Genomic DNA, 19,478 nt, shown 5'->3' with positions numbered 1-19,478 from the left:
ACGCACAGCAGCAAGCAACAAGCTAACTCAAAAACTTAGAGAGAGAGAGACAGAGAAGCTTTCAAAGCTTTTTGCTTTTTCGTATATAAGCTTCCATACCTCCAATTTCGTAGAGAGAGAAAAAAAATTCGAAAAAGCTTCAGAAAAGGGCCAAAAAATTTCATCATCTGCTTTGTTCTCTTCCTATTATCGTCTTCTCCAGCTCGAAATTCAAATTCGTATCTCAAAATTGCCGTTGAAACTCCAAAGCTACCAGTCTGTTTCGCTCCGATCTGACTCGCCGAGTCAGTTCCTCTTTGACTCGGTCCTGTATCGGATGACATAGCGGAGGAGATCGCTCTGTACAATCTATATGGTAACTTGAAGAAATATATGGAAATGATTGTTTTCTTTGTTTGGTTTGTTTAGTTGATTGTTTGACTCATTGGTTTAGCTTAGCTAAGTCCGATTATGCAAAGTTTTATTTGGATTTAGTCTTGGATTATAAAACTGTGAAGGTACTTATTAAAAGCTTGGGATTTGATTTTCTGGTTTTAAGTTTGTAGCTCAAAGTATGTTGCAATTGCAAAGGCTAAGAATATTTAATTTTTGAGTTGCCAAATATTATATAGCTTCCGATGAAAAATCAATTTGAAAATGTCGAATTGGATCAATATGAATAGGTAGTTATTACGGCCAAAAGAAAAACTTCTTATTGGATTCAGATGTTAGCGACGCATTGCGGTGTAAACAATAAACTTTTACTGGATAGTTTGATTGTGTTCTATGCGTATTCAGGTTATATGTGAAGTAGATATCGGATAGGGAATAATTTTCTTACCGAAAATAAAAGGTCCCATATAATTGATGTGGCATCGAAATTTTTGAAAGTAATGAGGCAATGTTGGTCATTTTAGTCAATTAATAAGGACTTGGTAGGCTTTGCTTTGCTAGAAGTAATTTTAATTGGCACGGAAACTTTCATGCATAATAGTTGTTCGCGGCCTCTCAATATGTGTTAGAAATCGAGCTCTTGGAAGCAGGTATGGTTTCCGTGGGTGTGGCTTTGTAGTCAACACTAAGTCAAATATTGAAATGGAGGTGGAAGATGTTAGAGCGGTATCTGGGGCAATGTTGCTGTAAACTTATTGTTGGCAGTTTCTAGTTGTAGTCTAATTTCTTGTTTTAGTTTATTTTAGGTCAGTCTTTTGTGGGTTTGAAATCTGTCAACATTTTGTTGATTGATATTTTTTGAATAATTATTGATTTTAATTGCTTGACAATCATGGTATGCCTGAAGCACAACCATGCTGTGTAGTTAGATTTATGTTCAGGCCGTATTACATCTCTTCATGTTTTTTCAGGCCACCAGTATAAACTTTTGCTGATATTGCCTTTTAAAGAGTTGTATAGCCATTGAGTACATTGTTAGATTCAGATTTAGACCTACTTATTTCAAGATACTTTCTAGCAATTTTCAATGAAATAATTTTGACAGCTGTGCTGTTTATAGTATAATGTATTGTGTACTCACTCGTAATTCAATTCCTATCGTTCCTCATTTTATGATGATAAAGATTAGTTGTTGTTACTTAAACACTTCATTTCATTTCATAACATCCAAAATTTGAGAGATATAATTTTGTGTGATCCCGTTGATGAATGTTTTCTTTTACATTTGTATGCTCATTGTGGACGATAGTTTCTTGAGCTACAGTAACCTGTACGTTGCGTGACAGTGATAGTTTCTTGTATTCATTTTATCTATGTTTGCAGGCTCCACCAGTTAACATTATAGTAGGTTCTCATGTCTGGGTTGAAGATCCAGTGGAAGCCTGGATTGGTGGAGAAGTTCTCCGAATTAGTGGTGAAGAAGTTCATGTGCATACAAAAAAAGGGAAAACGGTGAGTCATACTTAATGTATTTACTGTGTATGTCTCTGCTTTTTTCTGATGGGTAAAAGCTTTTGTTAATAGAAGCTTTCCAATGCAAATGAAATTGGTTAACTTGGTGATCAATTTCTAATTTGGAAGCCTTCATGTGGTTAAGATGTTATCTGATTGCTTTGCATTAATGTTCATTTTAAAATGGAAGTTTGATGTTTAACTAATTCTGAAATTCTTTATGCTAGTTTTTATAATTTTCACTAACTGAAAATCTGGTTGCAGGTGGTTACAAATATCTCAAAAGTTTTCCCCGAGGATACTGAAGCTCCTCCTGGAGGTGTAGATGACATGACAAAGCTGTCATATTTGCATGAACCAGGAGTTCTGCATAATTTGGCAACCAGATATGAACTCAATGAAATCTATGTAAGATACAATGTTTTCTCTGTTTGTATGTGCTGAAGAAATTTTTGAGTCGAAAAAGAAATTTTTTGACAGTCTTATGTAATATCTTTCCAGACGTACACTGGAAATATTTTGATTGCAGTAAACCCATTTCAAAGGTTACCACATTTGTATGACATACATATGATGGAACAATATAAAGGAGCTGCATTCGGGGAGTTAAGCCCTCATGTTTTTGCAATTGCAGATGTTGCATACAGGTAACTTAAATCTATGGTGTCAGATGTGTGCGTGTATATATATATATATTGGCAATTCACCCACCCCCACTTTCTTCCTGTCATGTTCTTAATAATTCAATATTTTATATAACAGAGCAATGATCAACGAAGGAAAGAGCAATTCAATTCTTGTAAGTGGAGAGAGTGGTGCTGGTAAAACAGAGACGACAAAGATGCTTATGCGATATCTTGCATACCTTGGAGGTCGATCTGGTGTAGAAGGGCGGACAGTTGAACAGCAAGTTCTAGAAGTATGATGAAACTACAGAGTCTTAAGATTGCAGTTCCTTAATAATATCTTGAAAATTTAATATAGTTTATATGTTTAAATGGAATAAAAATTGTTATCTGAATGGTTTTTCTGGTTGATTATTCACAGTCCAATCCAGTTCTTGAAGCATTTGGAAATGCCAAAACTGTCAGGAACAACAACTCTAGGTGAGTATTTGGTCATTCCAGGGCTTGAGAAGTTAGAATCATGGTTTCATTGAAGGCAAAGAGATTGTAGTGTAAATAAGTCTGGTTCCCGTATCCTCCACTTAACTGTCAAATGAATGATGCAAAACGTTCAATAAGAAATGAAAAGTAATAACATAATATATCTCCAATCCACTAGTATGGAGGTATATTCTATTGTTGATAAAGGAAACAGATTGTCTCAATATTGGAAGAAAATTCTGACTGGATGCTTTGTTCTGGTTTGGGAAAATCTGCATTGGTCAGCCTACACCATATTGATATATCATTATCCATAAATTATACAAAATTTAATGTCAAGGAAGTTAGGTGTACATTTTTAACTTTTCACAGAGTTTATTATACTTTCTCAATGTCTATTCTGTTTACACATTGCAGTCGTTTTGGTAAATTTGTTGAAATCCAATTCGACAAGAATGGGAGGATCTCTGGGGCAGCTATAAGAACTTATTTGCTTGAAAGGTCTCGTGTTTGCCAAATCTCAGATCCTGAAAGAAACTATCATTGCTTTTACCTTCTTTGTGCCTCACCATCCGAGGTATTTATATTGTACTTTTGACATTGAATGTCTGCACACACCCAACCTCCATCATATGTTATGCTGCTCTATACCTGTGATGGTAAATTAAAATTTATTGTCACTTCTTAAAACATTTTCAGGAGAGAGAGAAGTTTAAGTTGGGAAACCCTAAACAATTCCATTACTTGAATCAATCCAGTTGCTATGAGCTGGATGGAATAGATGATGGCCAGGAATATCTTGCAACCCGAAGGGCTATGGATGTAGTTGGAATCAGTGAGGAAGAGCAGGTTGGTGTTCCTAGAAGTGTATGTTAAGATATAGTGTGTGGTGTTACATTCAGTTTGATAATAAAAATTTTTCCAGGATGCAATTTTTATGGTGGTAGCTGCAATTCTGCATCTTGGGAATGTTGAATTTGCGAAAGGAGAGGATGTTGACTCTTCTGTCATAAAGGATGAGAAGTCTAGATTCCATCTTAGTACGACAGCTGAGTTGCTTAAGTATGCTTCTTTTAACGTTTCCAGAATCAGATACATTTCCAATCTTATATTAATGCTTGTTTGTTAATGCCACATTCTTCAATTATTCTTTATTGTAGGTGTGATCCTAAGAGCTTGGAAGAAGCTCTCATTAAGCGTGTAATGGTAACACCAGAAGAGATCATCACAAGGACTCTTGACCCTGTTTCTGCATTGGCTAGCAGAGATGCCCTAGCTAAAACTATTTATTCCCGTTTGTTTGACTGGTAAGTGACTTCCTTACACTGCTTCTGTTTCTACGTGTTTGTTGTGTCCATGTGTTTTCAGCCATGCTGTTGTGATATCTAGTATCAAGAACATATGTGTCTAACCACTGTTTTTTATTCTTGCATTAATTTTCTTTAACGCATACAGGCTTGTGGAGAAAATTAATATCTCAATTGGTCAAGATCCAAACTCAAAGTCATTGATCGGAGTTCTTGATATTTATGGGTTTGAAAGCTTTAAGTTCAACAGGTAAACTATTTACTTTAGATATTTTTTACGATATAAGTTCTGGTTTTGCTGCTGACAAATTTCCTTTTGAATAGTTTTGAGCAGTTCTGTATCAATTTTACTAATGAGAAGTTGCAACAACATTTCAATCAGGTTGGAGAATTTTGGCATGGTTCTCACTTCCAATTTTCATAATAATTAGGTTCAGTCTTAATCAAAATCTTTTGGTAATTGCATGTTGCAGCATGTCTTCAAGATGGAACAGGAAGAATATACGAAAGAAGAAATCAATTGGAGCTACATTGAGTTTGTTGATAACCAAGATGTGTTGGATCTGATTGAAAGGGTAACAGATTGTTGCTTGATGCATTCTTGTTTGTTATCCAGAATGGCTAATATAGTTTACATGAGTACAAACTCATTATGTTGATTTTCCTTCAACTAAAAGAAGAACAAATTGTAGGTTTTTCTTATTCTATTTGACTTGAGTTGTTTAATCTTTTTTTTTTTTTTTTCCAGAAACCTGGAGGAATAATTGCACTTTTAGATGAAGCCTGGTATGTAGATAATATTTAATCCTGCAATTTTTTTTATGAGGTTGATGGGATCTGAATTCTTATCTTCACAAGAAGTTAACTTACTCTAGCTTTTTTGTATATGTGTTTTTTCTATCCCAAGTACCATCTGTTGGTTTTCATGAGTAATTGTAATTGTTTAAATTCGTCCTTTTGGTTGGACTCATGTTTGTTTGATTGCTTCGCAGTATGTTTCCTAAATCTACACATGAAACATTCGCGCAGAAGTTATACCAGACATTCACAAAAAACAAGCGCTTTATCAAACCTAAGCTTTCTCGTACCAGTTTTACCATATCTCACTATGCAGGGGAGGTATGCTTGTTTGGGCTATTATGCATGTTCAGTTACTCTATAACATTATTGTAATTTGTGCTAAAATTTTAGCTTCAATTTTATTTCAGGTAACTTATTTGGCTGATCAGTTCCTTGATAAAAACAAAGATTATGTGGTCGCAGAACACCAGGATCTGTTGACAGCCTCCAAATGCCCTTTTGTGGCAGGGCTATTTCCTCCACTTCCAGAGGAATCATCCAAGTCATCTAAATTTTCATCCATTGGATCACGCTTCAAGGTATTATTATGAGAACTTTTTCACAACCTGTTTAAATTGGATCAAATATACTTTTTTTTAAAACTGGATTTAGCTAACTTATTTTGCCTAATGTTTAATGCTCTATGGTTGATCCCATTGTTAGATTTACAGAAACATAAAGTTACGGTCCATGTCAAATTGAAAGGGATAGATATTACTGCAACCCCAAGATGAAATATGCTATTTGGCACATAATGACCTAGTTAGGTGAAGATTTTCTCAGTGCATTATTTGCAACTCAGGTTCTGTAAAGAAATTAAGATAACATCGTATCAACCAGAAATAGCATATTTGAACTCTTGTGCACAGTGATAGATTCATTGAATAAGTATTTCAATTGGTGACTTTGCAGTACTTGAGTAAAGGTTGACAACTTCTGGAAGTGTCAATTAATACAAGGGATATTTGTGATGGTGTCATTGGTCTCAATTATGTGTTTTAATTTCCAATAATAATCAATAAATCAGGGAAACTTTTTGAACCCTTGTGTAAGGCCTGGACAGCACAAATGAATTCATTGTCTCGTTTCTCTTATTGCTTCATTTATGATGGTAATGTCAAAGTTAAGTCTCTTTATAGATTAGATTATTGAAAACTTTTGTTTTTGAGCAACAACTGATATTATCTTCTTGAAAATGCAGTTACAACTTCAATCTTTGATGGAGACCTTGAATTCAACAGAACCTCACTATATCAGATGTGTGAAGCCCAACAATGTCCTCAAGCCTGCTATTTTTGAGAACTTTAACATAATACAACAATTACGCTGTGGTGTGAGTATGAGCTGCCTATATTTTCCTCTTGTGCTTCATTTCTGCTGCATAACCTCCGACAATTATCATTTGAAATCCTGTGTTTCGGGGTAGTTTATACAGGTCATTATTATTTGTTTCAGGGTGTCCTTGAGGCGATTAGGATCAGCTGTGCTGGATATCCTACCCGACGTACATTTTATGAGTTTCTTAACCGCTTTGGGGTTCTTGCTCCTGAAGCTTTGGAAGGAAAGTAAGTACACATTGTTCACTTTGCTAGTTCTTATGCCAGGTGAAAGATGGATACATGTTTTTATTTTTACTTTTAATGACGGCTAGTGTAGATTTCATATTCATCAGAAGTGTTACTGAACTGTTTTTACTTTTACCTGAACAGCTGTGAGGATAAGGTTGCATGCCAAATGATCCTGGATAAAATGGGATTGACTGGTTATCAGGTGATTCAAATTGTTATGCTCATAGCATGTTGATGATGTTACTTAGCTATAGCAGTTAGGCAGGCTTGGGTTACACACCCTATCTTTTATGCTCGAGCTTATCTGCAAAAGATGCTGGCTTGAGTTGAGGCCATTACTGCACCAACCCAGGTTGTGGGCCTGACATCTCTGTCCTAATAGGAGTTGACAGGGAAACCTGACTATCCATGCCCATCAGCTGTCTCTAGTAGGCTAATAGCTTTCTGAAATTCACTTAGGTTTTCTTATTACTGCTATCATCTAGATGATGCTTGTGTAACCTGTTGTTTGAACTTTCTACAAGCATGCTGTTTATGCCTGCATAATTAGCTTGGTTGTTCATATTTTGCGAAGCATTTGATCAATGTAGCTGTTGTATTCCGATAATCATTTTTCTCAACATGCCTTGGCAGATAGGCAAGACAAAGGTCTTTCTAAGAGCTGGTCAGATGGCCGAGTTGGATGCAAGAAGAGCAGAGGTACTTGGACATGCAGCCAGAACTATACAAAGGCAAATTCGTACACATATGGCACGCAAAGAGTTCATTGCATTACGCAAAGCTGCTATTCAATTGCAATCTTATTTGAGAGGTATCATCTTGTATTTCCATTTAAACAATTTTTCTTAATACGTTCTGCTTCTTGATTTGATTGACATGTATCTTTGGTGTGAAATTTAGCCATGCAACAATTAATCCATCCACTATCTAGATGCTGGACTTTTGCCATCGCAAAATTTTAAAATGAACAAACTTTGGCTCTGCGCTCTTGCATAATAATTCTCCATGATGGAGATTTCAAAGACCAATGAAATGATTGTTTTGTACTTGAACAAATCTGTGTTTGTATGACGCTCAATATGTGTACACATAGGGGGTGGTAGTTTTTCCTTTTTTTCTTTTGAGGGGTAAGGGGTGGGTGGGTGGGTGGTGTTAACGAGTAAACTGGGATATAATAATTGTAAAATACCATAAGCTAATTTATTTATAACACAATTTAGCTTTCTCAAGCATACCAAATTCATGGAAATAGGAATGCAATATCCCTTGCCACAGAACATATTTTATTGATTGGTTGTTTTAACATCACGTACTCCATATTTAACTATATTCTTGGTTTTATATATGTAAATTAGGTATATCTGCTCGTGAAGTTTTTGAGCAGCTGCGACAAGAAGCAGCAGCTGTCAAGATACAGAAATATTTCCGGCGGTACATTGCCAGGAAATCCTACTTGACAGAACGGTTGTCTGCAATCAAAATACAGACAGGGTTGAGGGCAATGACTGCTCGAAATGAATTCAGATTCAGAAAGCAAACTAAGGCTGCAGTTATTGTCCAGGTCCTATTGCCATTCATCTCCTGATTTGAGTGTGTTAAAATTTACGAAGAAGAAATCAAGAAACTTCTAGATGCATGTTACTAATTTACTTTCCAGGATAAACTACAAGAAAAATACTGCTCCTTTTCATGTAACTTGTTTCAGAGAAATGAATATTGATGAGTGGATCTTGTTGGCTGCTTGCAGGCTCATTTGCGTTGCCACATAGCATATTCTTATTATAGGAGTCTCCAGAAAGCTGCAATAGTTACTCAGTGTGGGTGGAGGAGCAGGGTTGCCCGAAGAGAGCTCAGAAATCTCAAAATGGTTTGAATCACACTCCTTAATGTGATTTTGTTACTGTAGGAAGTTGTAATGCATCATGGATTGTAATGACACTGGTTTAAATCCACTCAGGCTGCAAGAGAAACAGGGGCCCTAAAAGAAGCTAAAGATAAACTGGAAAAACGTGTGGAAGAACTTACATGGCGCTTACAACTTGAGAAGCGATTAAGGGTAATTTTATATTTTTATATTTAATATCTAGTATGCTTGCTCTTTTTGGTTGGTGAGGGGAAGTAAATCATTTAATAGCACTATAAATTAATTTATGCTGAGTCAAATTGCAGACTGATTTGGAAGAGGAAAAAGCCCAAGAAACTGCTAAGTTGCAAGAAGCTTTGCATGCAATGCAAATACAAGTAGAAGAAGCAAATTCCAGAGCAAATAGAGAACGAGAAGCAGCTCAGAAAGCTATTCAAGAAGCACCTCCTGTCATCAAGGAGACTCCTGTTATAATCCAAGACACTGAAAAAATTGATTCATTATCAGCTGAGGTGGAGAGTTTGAAGGTAGGCACTCAAACTTTGGATGATAATTGCTAATACTCTGCGGATGAAGTATCTTCTCCTTTGAGTTTACCAGTTTGTAACAGAAAAACCCTAACAATGATAATAAAATATATTACAACTCAAACAGACAAATAATAACGTATCCTATGCCATATTCTGTGGAGGTCATGTCTCTCTAGTGCAGAGAGTTCGTTCGAAACAACTGGTTGTGCAGGTTTGGCTTTGGGACTCCCAATTGGCTGGGTTAGCTTGAAGGCTGATCTGTTTGGCCCGAACTTTTTTACCTGGTTTTGTTTGACTTCAGTTTGGGCTGATTTCAGATAGAGTTTTAAAGCCCAAATTGAAGTTCAGGCTGATCTAGGCTAGGCTTAAATAAGTCCAAGTATAGGCCCAGCCTGATCTGTATTAGATATTTCATTTTCCTTTGTATACATGTATATTAATGTTTTTTTGGTTTCGATGAAGGGAATCAAAGCCTTGGCCTAGCCTAGCCCTAACTTATCCCATTTTTCCACCCGCCCTCACCATTGGGCTAACCCCAAGGGCGATGCATATTAATTTTTATATAAAGATGTGTATTTTGATGGTTGATAAACTTATCTACTCTTACTTAAAAGCTGTTCAGGTTATATCATGTGAAATATTTTGTTAAAAAGGTCAAACCTTGGAATTTACCTAGGCGGGCCGCCCTTGATCTAAAACTTCTGCCCTAAATAGTGGGTTGGATTGAGCTTAGGCTCAACTATTTACACTTCAAACTGAGCTTGGTCAAGGCCTGTGCGGACTCAATTGACACTCCTTGTTGGGGTTGTCTGGTTCATATTTTACCTTGGAATCGTAGTTTTTATCGTTTCATGAGCACATAATGTTGCTGATTGACCTCAAAATTGAACTCATGCAATGTGCTGACTTAATGAGGCATTACAACTGTACAGACCTTGCTGCTGTCAGAAAGGCAGGCGGCGGAAGAGGCCAAGAAAGCTTCTATTGATGCTGAGGCTAGAAATGCAGAGCTGGTCAAACAACTTGAAGATGGAAGCAGAAAAGTGGATCAGCTCCAGGAATCTGTACAGAGGTTTGTAAACATTTGTGATAATTAGGTATCTAGTATTGCAAACACTAGTGATAATGGAACCATTAGGTATCTAGTATTGCAATAAAAATGATTCTACTTTGTACCCCTGATTGACTCGCGATTTTCCTTTCATATCTTGTAGGTTCAGCTTCAAGTTCACATTTTATTGCTCATTAACTGCGTTCAGTCAATTTTACGTTTATTTTTCCTTTTTGTCACTTTATAATTACTAAATCAGACTCGCATAACCTGCTATCAATTTTCACCTTGACACACACTATTCCCTTGCCTCTCTTGTCTTGATGTGCACTCCTTTATATTTGTTTGCTTATATACAAAGCATCTCTCTCTCTCTCTCTTCCATGACACCACTTTGCTGTGAAGTCATGTTTATTGGAGTTGATACATTTTCCATATCAGGCTTGAGGAGAAACTTTCTAACACAGAGTCCGAGAATCAAGTACTTCGTCAACAAGCACTGACTATGTCACCGACTGGGAAATCTCTATCTTCAAGACCAAAGACAATGATTATTCAGGTATTCTTTGGTTTTAGGTCATTACTCATTCTGCATTTACTTGTGTTGTCCTTCTCCTTTAAGCTCACTGGCTGAGTGTCTCTTGAAATTTGCAGAGGACACCAGAAAATGGGAATGTTCTAAATGGAGAATCCAAGGTCACATCAGTAAGTGGCCATCGTTGCTTCTATCCTTGAAGATATTGCAAATTTTTAGGCGATAATGATTTATTTATTCTATTTGTATTGCTTACTGTTTGCTATATGCTTCAGGATATGACTCTTGCCATATCAAATGCACGTGAACCTGAGTCAGAAGAAAAACCACAGAAATCTCTCAATGAAAAGCAGCTGGTAAGTGGCTATCGGCATGTCCTAATGCCATGATGTTTCTATTTCTCTCTCTAATTCTTCTATTGCAATCTACTGTTTTTCAGGAGAACCAGGACTTGCTGGTCAAATGTATATCACAGGATTTGGGTTTTTTTGGGGGAAGGCCAATTGCTGCTTGTGTCATATACAAATGTCTACTTCATTGGAGGTCATTTGAAGTGGAAAGGACTGGAATTTTTGACCGTGTAATTCAAACAATTGCTTCAGCCATAGAGGTAAGTCACTCTTGGTGGTTTTCTGACATCCCTGTCTTTTTGTCTAAACTTAGCCATACCCTCTTAGTACATATCATTTAGAACAAGTTTTGAATACTGTTGAGCATGTTACTAGTGCTGGTTTTACCTCACTGCAGGTCCCGGATAATAACGACGTACTAGCCTATTGGTTATCTAATACCTCAACTTTATTGTTGCTGCTCCAACACACACTTAAAGCAAGTGGAGCAGCTAGCTTGACACCACAACGGCGGAGAACAAGCTCAGCATCTCTTTTTGGAAGGATGTCTCAGGTACAAAGCATTTATATTTGTTTGTCTTCTAATTTAAGTATCTTTGTTCAGAAGGCTGTTGTATCATATTGGACTCATGCTTATTTTGCAAATTACCCTTGTCAATTATAGGGGTTACGGGCTTCTCCTCAAAGTGCAGGACTCTCATTTCTTAATGGTCGAGGACTTGGTAGGTTGGATGACCTACGGCAAGTTGAGGCCAAGTATCCTGCGTTATTGTTTAAGCAGCAGCTTACTGCCTTCCTTGAGAAGATATATGGAATGATGAGAGACAATTTAAAGAAGGAAATCTCACCGTTACTCGGGTTATGTATCCAGGTGACTGTTAACGTAATTTTTATTGTGTATGCTATAGTTGGTTTTATTGTAGCCAGAAAAAGAATGCATAATAGCATATAACTTGTTTCCAACAAGGAATTTTAGGAATCTATTTGGAATAACAGTCTATCCTCTGAAATGATGCAACTTCAACTTTGGTTTTTTTTCTTCTTCTTAATAGCTTTTTATTTTATTTTAATGTTTCTGGGAAAATTATATTCTTCAACTGTGTTTGTTGAATCCTGTCATAAGTTAAATAAGAAATAAAAAAAGAAAGGGATTGTGTATGCTACACGACCCTGAAAGTGCCAAAAAGTAATATAGGACCTTGTTGCCCTGAAATGACTCGTAACTCTTACATGCATATCATCTGCGTGGTGGACACAGAAAAAAGGTGGATACTCTGTGTCAGACTTACCAATATTCGCCTCCTTAAATGACCGGCAAATTTGATTGCTTTCTGTTTTACGTACTATGCAGGCACCTAGGACATCACGGGCAAGTTTAGTAAAAGGACGTGCCCAAGCTAATGCTGTCGCTCAGCAAGCTTTAATTGCTCATTGGCAAAGCATTGTGAAAAGCTTGGACAGTTACTTGAAGACAATGAAAGCAAATTATGTGAGTTATATAGTTTTCCTCATTGAGCGTTAAAAATTGTAATACTTGTAGTAAACAGTACTTTTAATATTGTTTGGCTTACGACAGGTGCCTCCCTTCTTGGTCCGCAAGGTGTTTACACAGATATTCTCATTCATCAATGTTCAGCTATTCAATAGGTAGATTAGTCAGTCCTCCCTCTCTATGTCGCCAAAAGAAAGTTCCCCCTTCCTTTTTGTCCTTTGGTTATTTAGTCATGTTTTTCAGTAAAGAAAGTCACTTTGTCTAAGGGTTTTGTGGCATTTATTTCCATCATTTTCTGCAGTCTTCTTTTGCGGCGGGAGTGTTGTTCGTTCAGTAATGGGGAATATGTAAAAGCAGGTTTGGCTGAATTAGAACAGTGGTGCTATGGGGCAAGCGAGGAAGTAAGAACTGTGCCACACTGAACTTATTTTCTGTATTTTTTTCATGTATTTACCTGAAATCTTTTTTGCCTACAGTTTGCAGGCTCAGCTTGGGATGAATTGAAGCATATTAGGCAGGCTGTTGGATTCCTAGTAAAATTCGTGTCTATGATCTTTTAATTGCAACAAATAAATGGTGATTATCAGTAATTGCAGAATTAGCTGACTGAATTATTTTTTTTCTTCTTTTTTTTATTATAAAAATTTATGAACATATCAGGTTATACATCAGAAACCGAAGAAGACCTTGAATGAAATAACAAAAGAACTCTGCCCTGTTCGTGCCTCTTCCTTTGAATCACTCATTTTATACTGGACCTATTTCTTTTCCTTGCATGCATCCTTCTGATGTTATTGCTTGTGGCTTCATCAGGTTCTTAGCATACAGCAGTTGTACAGGATCAGTACAATGTACTGGGATGACAAATATGGTACACACAGTGTGTCTTCAGATGTAAGTTGACTTCGAATGACACTGAAAAATATTAATCTCTGTGGTCCATTATACACTATTGAACTTTTGATCTCCGTCCTTGCTTTTGGTATTCTGAAAATAAGTTTGGTTTGAACTTACACAGGTTATTTCAAGCATGAGAGTTCTGATGACTGAGGACTCAAACAATGCTGTAAGCAGCTCTTTCCTATTAGATGATGACTCAAGGTACTGATTTGTGATCCCCAAACTGAAGTCGGAATTTTATATTTGATTATCCATATGGAGAGGTTATCTTTTCTTCTTATGTTCTATGAATGTTCATGCAGCATACCATTCTCGGTGGACGACATCTCCAAGTCAATGCAACAAGTAGATATAACCGACATCGAACCTCCACCATTGATTCGCGAAAACTCTGGGTTTGGCTTCTTACTCCCCCGCTCCGAATGATGTTAGTGAAAGCATAGTCTCCGATTGTCAAATCGCATCTTTAATGGTTATCTCTCGGACACATAGCACATCAATTGATGCGCTGAAACCTGTGCATACAGTTTTATTGTTAGTAATCATCCATGTGTATAGTGCTTGGTTTTTTTGCTCATGCCATCAATCTTGGTTTGATGGCTTGGGTCAGTTCATTCTTTGCCCTCAAGTTTTGTCAACACGAGGGTATTTGTTAGGAAGCCGCATGTGTATCACAATTTATGTGATGACTTGTGGCAGTGGCGCCTGGTAGTTTCTTGTTTGTTGAGTTTAAGGTCGTCTGCTGGTTTTTGAGTGAAAATGCATTTTGTAGGCCATTTGTTGTATGTGGAAGCAATTTGTAATTAAGTGGTGTTATATTCTTTTTTTTTCTTTTTTTGAAAAATACTAGATGGAAGCCCATGTATTAACAACATTATAGAATATACAGTTATTTGACATTTATTTGTTTATAACTTTTCCCCCCCTCAAATATCAAGTGAATTTAAATATTTTTCATTTCTTATTTTTGTTTTTTTTAGTTATAGAAAAGGCTAATATCGTCTGAAAAACAAAACTACAAGAAAAAAATTTAGTAGAACCCAAAAGAGCAAAGAGTTTTGTTGTTGATGTTCAGGGGTCACAAAATGCGCCAAAGAAAGAGAGCTGAGAAGGAAATTCCAATTTTTAGTAGACCACCTGTTTTGTGTTCATTTGTAATACTCTCATTTAAATTCATTTTTTGTGAATTTGTACATAAACAAATCATTGCTCACGGATCTGCAAAACAAATATAAAGTTCTACAAGTACGCTAGTTCTAAGAAAACAACAAAAGATGAGTAATTTGTCATGACTAAAATGGATAATATTCAACAGCTCTTAGTTAGGACTGGATGCCTCGGCAGAATTATTGGTCCCTCCATCATCATCCGTTGATTGGTCTCGCTCAGTTTGCACTGGTTGAACTTCTAATTTCTTCTTCTCCTTGAGAATCACTTGCCGAGGCATTACCTCTAGCAAGAAACTCCCTCCATTCCATACAGATGCAGAAACCTTGAGTATTTGGAAAACTACATGCAATTCATATGACAAGAAGATAGGGACTGTCAGCGCCATGGTTGCCACAGTAAAGACGGCTTGAAGCAGGATAAACATAAGCAAGCGATTTTGATCCCCAAGCAAACCGCTTAGGCGCCACCATTCATTGTTTGCTTTCTGCGCCTTCTTTGACAGTTCCCTGTTCAAAATCAAATCAGAAATGGGGGAAAACGAAAGAATCGAACCAAAAAAGAGTAAGGGTCAAGGAGAAGTGAGAGAGATATAAAGAACCTGTAAGAAGTCATGACTTCAGGATCTCTTAAGAGCCTTTGTCGGCGTAAAACATTGACAATGAGAAAATACAAAGCCTGCCATAAGGTGTAAGCAAACAAGGGCACCCAAAACAACCACACCCAAAGGTAGGATTTGTCTTCTACATAAGGCCACGAAGCTCTGCGAGAAGTTCCTTCTGGATGCATGGCTGCAAAAGTAGCTGGATCCCACCATCGAATGGTGAAGAAAACTAACCCTGAAATAAACCTATTCCGTCAGGGGCATGTTGGTGATATATACGACAACACAACAGACTATGCAACATAAACTCGCCTCTGTTTTAGGAGAAGCTCAGACATATATAATACCAAAACCTGCTTAAGACTATCGCCATCTACATTTTCTTAGGGTCCACCATAACTAAAGCGTGATCCACTTATCTGGTTGGATCTACATTAAAGTTTTAAAATCTATATGAGACAATGGTCGAGGAATGATATCTCGCACAAAATCACAAGAAACCACAACGGAGGCTCTTTCTGATCTCATATATGTGCATACATTTTGCTGCAGGCATTTTTACCTAATATCCAATTTGAAGCCATTGTATTTACTGTCCCAAAGAAATATATATAATTCAAAATTGTTTCAAAGGTACTTCAAAACAAAATGTAAGGAAGCAGACTGACTCACCAGGTAAAAGATGTATGAGGACACTAACTATTTTGTCAAGAGAACTAAACACCAAGCTACAACGCCAAACAATCAATGCCCATGCTAATGGCCCCTGCTTGTGCATTTGAAACAGTCAACAATTGTACAAGTGAATCATTACTTCATCACAAAGCAAAGTAACTGAGGATGTGTTGCTTACCTCAGCAAATGAGAAGCAAACCATGAAAAACTTTTCATTCCTTGGATAAAGAAGGAGGTCAACCAAAAAGATCGTATTGGCATAGTAGCAAAAATCCTAGAACATAAAAACAATCATATCACTTTTTGATTTTTTTATCATTAAATCATTCCATAGAGAGTAAAAAATATATAAGTGAAGGATCATAAGAGTATGAGGGTTTTCTAGAAAATGCTGACTGAAAGAGGTGTAACTAAAACTGACAGTGAGGATGAAGAGACCAACTTTTTGAAAAAATTCCACCAAGCTTTCAATTGGGCATACTAGAAGTAGCAGATCAACATTCATCTATCATCTATCATCTATTAGATATATTAGATCATGGAAATTTGGCTAAACCCAAGTACTTGTTCACTATTATTAACTTCAAACCAACAGTTACTTCCTCTCTTATCTCTCACTTTCTATGTGGTACTCATTTTTTTCTTTGTCAAGGTAAGACACACACAGAACAATAAAGAGAAAATAACAAACAGGAAGCAACCAAACTTCCATTGCGCTACACTTAATGAATTACTCTATTCTGCTCCAACAAACTTGAGCCAAATCAGTTTTTTCATTATCCTTGCAGCACCTATCAAAGATGCATTGCAGATGGCAAAGACATCCCATATGATTATAAATATCTTCAAATGTCTATGATCAATTTCCTAGTTATCCAAGTGTAGTAACAATTTACTAACAGATTTTAACGAACTCTATAAGAAATGAAAACTTACCAAAAGATAGTAGTGCCATTTCTTGAACCGATAGTATATCCACCGAAGAGGAACAAAGATTACATAGAACAAACAATATACATATCGAATATCTTGGGGTCCTGTTAAAAAGAAAATTTTAGAAATAAAAACACAACGGAAGTTCTTTTCCTCAACGGAGCAATTATTAATATCCATTTTATCAATTAGGAATCTTTACTTGCTCCTAAGAGAAAGCAAAAGCCACCAAACCCGAGGACCCCCACAAGATGCGTCACCTAAGTATGAAAAAGATAACTTATAAGTTTCAACACAAACAGTAACAAACCCAATGCATTCACTTCACACAATATCACAAAGAATCAAACACATCAAATTGATTTTACATAAAAACTGAAGTACCTACCTTGTTGATGAACTTTTCGTGTTCTTCAGCTTGTTTGGCGATCTTAACAGCCTGTTTTGAGAGGATCTCTCTGGTCTGAACCGCTTGTTTCGACAAAATCTCTTTGGTTTGAGCCACTTTCTGAAAAAACAAGCATTCCCATATCAAGAAAAACAAAAAATAAACACAACCCACAATTCAAAACGAATCAAGATGACAAATTTGTGTTACCAAAAGCAAAAAAGCAAAAAAGCAAACGAATTTGGCCATACCTTAGATCGATCTTTCAAACCCTGCTTCACTATGTGAAATGAATCCCCATTTGTTTCCTCCACAGGCTCTTCGTTATTGGACATCTTTTGTTAATCGGAAACAGAGTTACAGAGAGAGATTGAGAGGTAAAAGAGCGAGAGGGAGAGAAGGAAGGCGGTGCTTGTGTTTCCACATAAAATCTGTTATAAGCTTTAAAAGGAAGGTTCTCTCTGCTTCCACATATAAAAGAGGTTCGCACTTTTTTTATGTGAAACTTCTGTACGTGTTTTACCCTTCTTTTTTTTTTTCCAATTCTTTTCATATATGAGATGTGTCTAAGAGAATTAAGAAAAATAATTCGATTTTAACTATTTTTGGTTTAAATGAGATAGTCTTTAATTATAAAAAGAAAATAAAAAATCAGGATATTCGGTCAATTGTTTTTTCTCATTCGTTTCTCTGTCAGTCGACATTGACAAATTATGCATGGTAGGTTCTGCCACGTGTAGAGCCACGTGGCCTAGCACAACGAACGAAAGTACCCAAAGTCAAGTCACCCTTGATCCATACGTGGCATAATCTGATGGAAACTTGACCTATAAGAAAAATACTTTGAAACGGAGGGGATTAAAATTTAGGTTATCCCGGTCTGGGCTAGTGGGCTGAGCCCGCTCTTCAAGGAGCACTTTGGTGCAATTGAGGCATGGGCCTCCATCCGGAAAACCCTAAAAAATAAAAAATAAAAGGGCTCACAATTTCCAATCAATATCCACTGAAAATGTCTACAAACAAGAGCTAATTAATTATTAAATGGTTTTTAATTCTGTGCACCACACACACGCACAATAATTAGATGCTACACATGAGCTAAGCTATTCAATGGTCGAGTGATGATAAGGTAGTCGCACATGCATGCATATATGAGTGCTTGAATAATTATCAATCGTTTTATGATAAAATTATATTATTTTGTCACACGGTTATAAACGGTAATATGTGTCAAATACGTGTTTTTCTTTTTCTTTTTCTTTTTCCAGAACACTAAAAAACACCATGAAGATGTCTTTAGATGGTCAAGGATCGTGAGCTTTAAAAAGTCAAGCATCTTTACATGGATTTGATTTGAGGGGTAGGGGGAGGGCTTGAAGTATTATTATTTGCCACACGGTTCTCTTCTCGCGTATGCAATTGCATAATAATGAACGAATGAGATAACAGATGCTCTCGTACATTTTGATGTTGGCGCGTCATTTTTAAAATTTGTGGGTTGGAGGGAGTGGGTCATCGTTGTCTCGTCTTTGTTGAGCTTCGTGTGTTCTTCTCATATCAGGATTTTTAATTTGAATTCTAATAACACACAATAATAATGATGTGTGCATGTCACCTACTGCTTGTAAGCTTGCTCTTTCAATTTGATTGAGAGAGAGAGAGAGAGAGCGCTAAAATATTACGACAATAAAATTATTTCAACATCTAATGCCCCAAGTTCCAGAACTACTTAGTGGGAATAAAGTTGTTTTCAAAATAGAGATGCTATATGGACTTTGCTGGGAATATCCAAAAGGATTGAAAGTATAGGCAAGTTTTGACATTATTATAAGACTCACTTTAGGCCTGAGTATCTTTGTACGTAACTTCTTATAAATAGTTCTCATTCTTCCTTCATTATATCTTGAATAAACATGAAATGTAAGGCATTTTAGATAGACTACATCTACACTTGGCTTCTTCATTTTCTTGAAGTAGTTAGCCAAACCATGTGAATGGTTTATGGAAGCAAAGTATATCTTAAGGAAGAAAAAAGCTAATTAAAGCCTAGTCTCCCTTTCTTCATGCACATGCAACCCCTTTTCTCACACACAAAGACAAATTATTTATTTTTGGCTAATTACACTAGTGCCCGCAAAGTTCTTTTGGGTACCCCATTCATCTTAAAGAAAACTTTATTAGGTAGTTGGGGAAATTTTTTTAATCACAATTAACAAAAACCAGGCCCGGATGGGTTGAAAAATTCATAACCTTCTATATGCATATGTCAATGGGGTTTTTTTTT

The 19,478-nt window shown here is 36.5% G+C and overlaps 2 protein-coding genes across 2 annotated transcripts; one reads left to right on the top strand and one right to left on the bottom strand.

Moving 5' to 3' along the window:
• Positions 1-41: 41 nt before the first annotated feature.
• On the top strand, positions 42-14,341 carry LOC110749284 (myosin-17-like). Its single transcript, XM_021949354.2, has 39 exons — positions 42-355; positions 1,756-1,884; positions 2,149-2,292; positions 2,386-2,531; positions 2,647-2,803; positions 2,932-2,990; positions 3,408-3,567; positions 3,690-3,839; positions 3,916-4,052; positions 4,151-4,297; positions 4,446-4,547; positions 4,622-4,679; positions 4,771-4,872; positions 5,046-5,083; positions 5,290-5,416; positions 5,506-5,676; positions 6,339-6,470; positions 6,593-6,702; positions 6,847-6,907; positions 7,339-7,516; positions 8,061-8,266; positions 8,453-8,572; positions 8,663-8,761; positions 8,875-9,096; positions 10,032-10,171; positions 10,592-10,709; positions 10,805-10,855; positions 10,961-11,041; positions 11,125-11,295; positions 11,433-11,588; positions 11,700-11,906; positions 12,387-12,524; positions 12,612-12,682; positions 12,829-12,928; positions 13,004-13,060; positions 13,188-13,244; positions 13,341-13,421; positions 13,546-13,628; positions 13,730-14,341. The coding sequence occupies exons 1-39, from the start codon at positions 353-355 to the stop codon at positions 13,851-13,853; spliced, it is 4,593 nt and encodes a 1,530-aa protein (XP_021805046.1). The 5' UTR covers positions 42-352; the 3' UTR covers positions 13,854-14,341.
• Positions 14,342-14,567: 226 nt separating this feature from the next.
• Positions 14,568-17,696, bottom strand: LOC110749235 (glycerophosphocholine acyltransferase 1). The gene is made up of 8 exons (XM_021949297.2): positions 17,446-17,696; positions 17,195-17,314; positions 17,009-17,066; positions 16,810-16,910; positions 16,052-16,147; positions 15,871-15,964; positions 15,196-15,433; positions 14,568-15,103 (listed from the first exon to the last, which is right to left on the bottom strand). The coding sequence occupies exons 1-8, from the start codon at positions 17,527-17,529 to the stop codon at positions 14,746-14,748; spliced, it is 1,149 nt and encodes a 382-aa protein (XP_021804989.2). The 5' UTR covers positions 17,530-17,696; the 3' UTR covers positions 14,568-14,745.
• Positions 17,697-19,478: the final 1,782 nt, after the last annotated feature.

Source organism: Prunus avium, chromosome 7, assembly GCF_965620075.1.
Source record: "Prunus avium chromosome 7, drPruAviu1.hap1.1, whole genome shotgun sequence".
Lineage (NCBI taxonomy): Eukaryota > Viridiplantae > Streptophyta > Magnoliopsida > Rosales > Rosaceae > Prunus > Prunus avium.
Note: the sequence above shows the minus strand (reverse complement) of the source record. Positions and strands in the feature narration are given on the sequence as shown.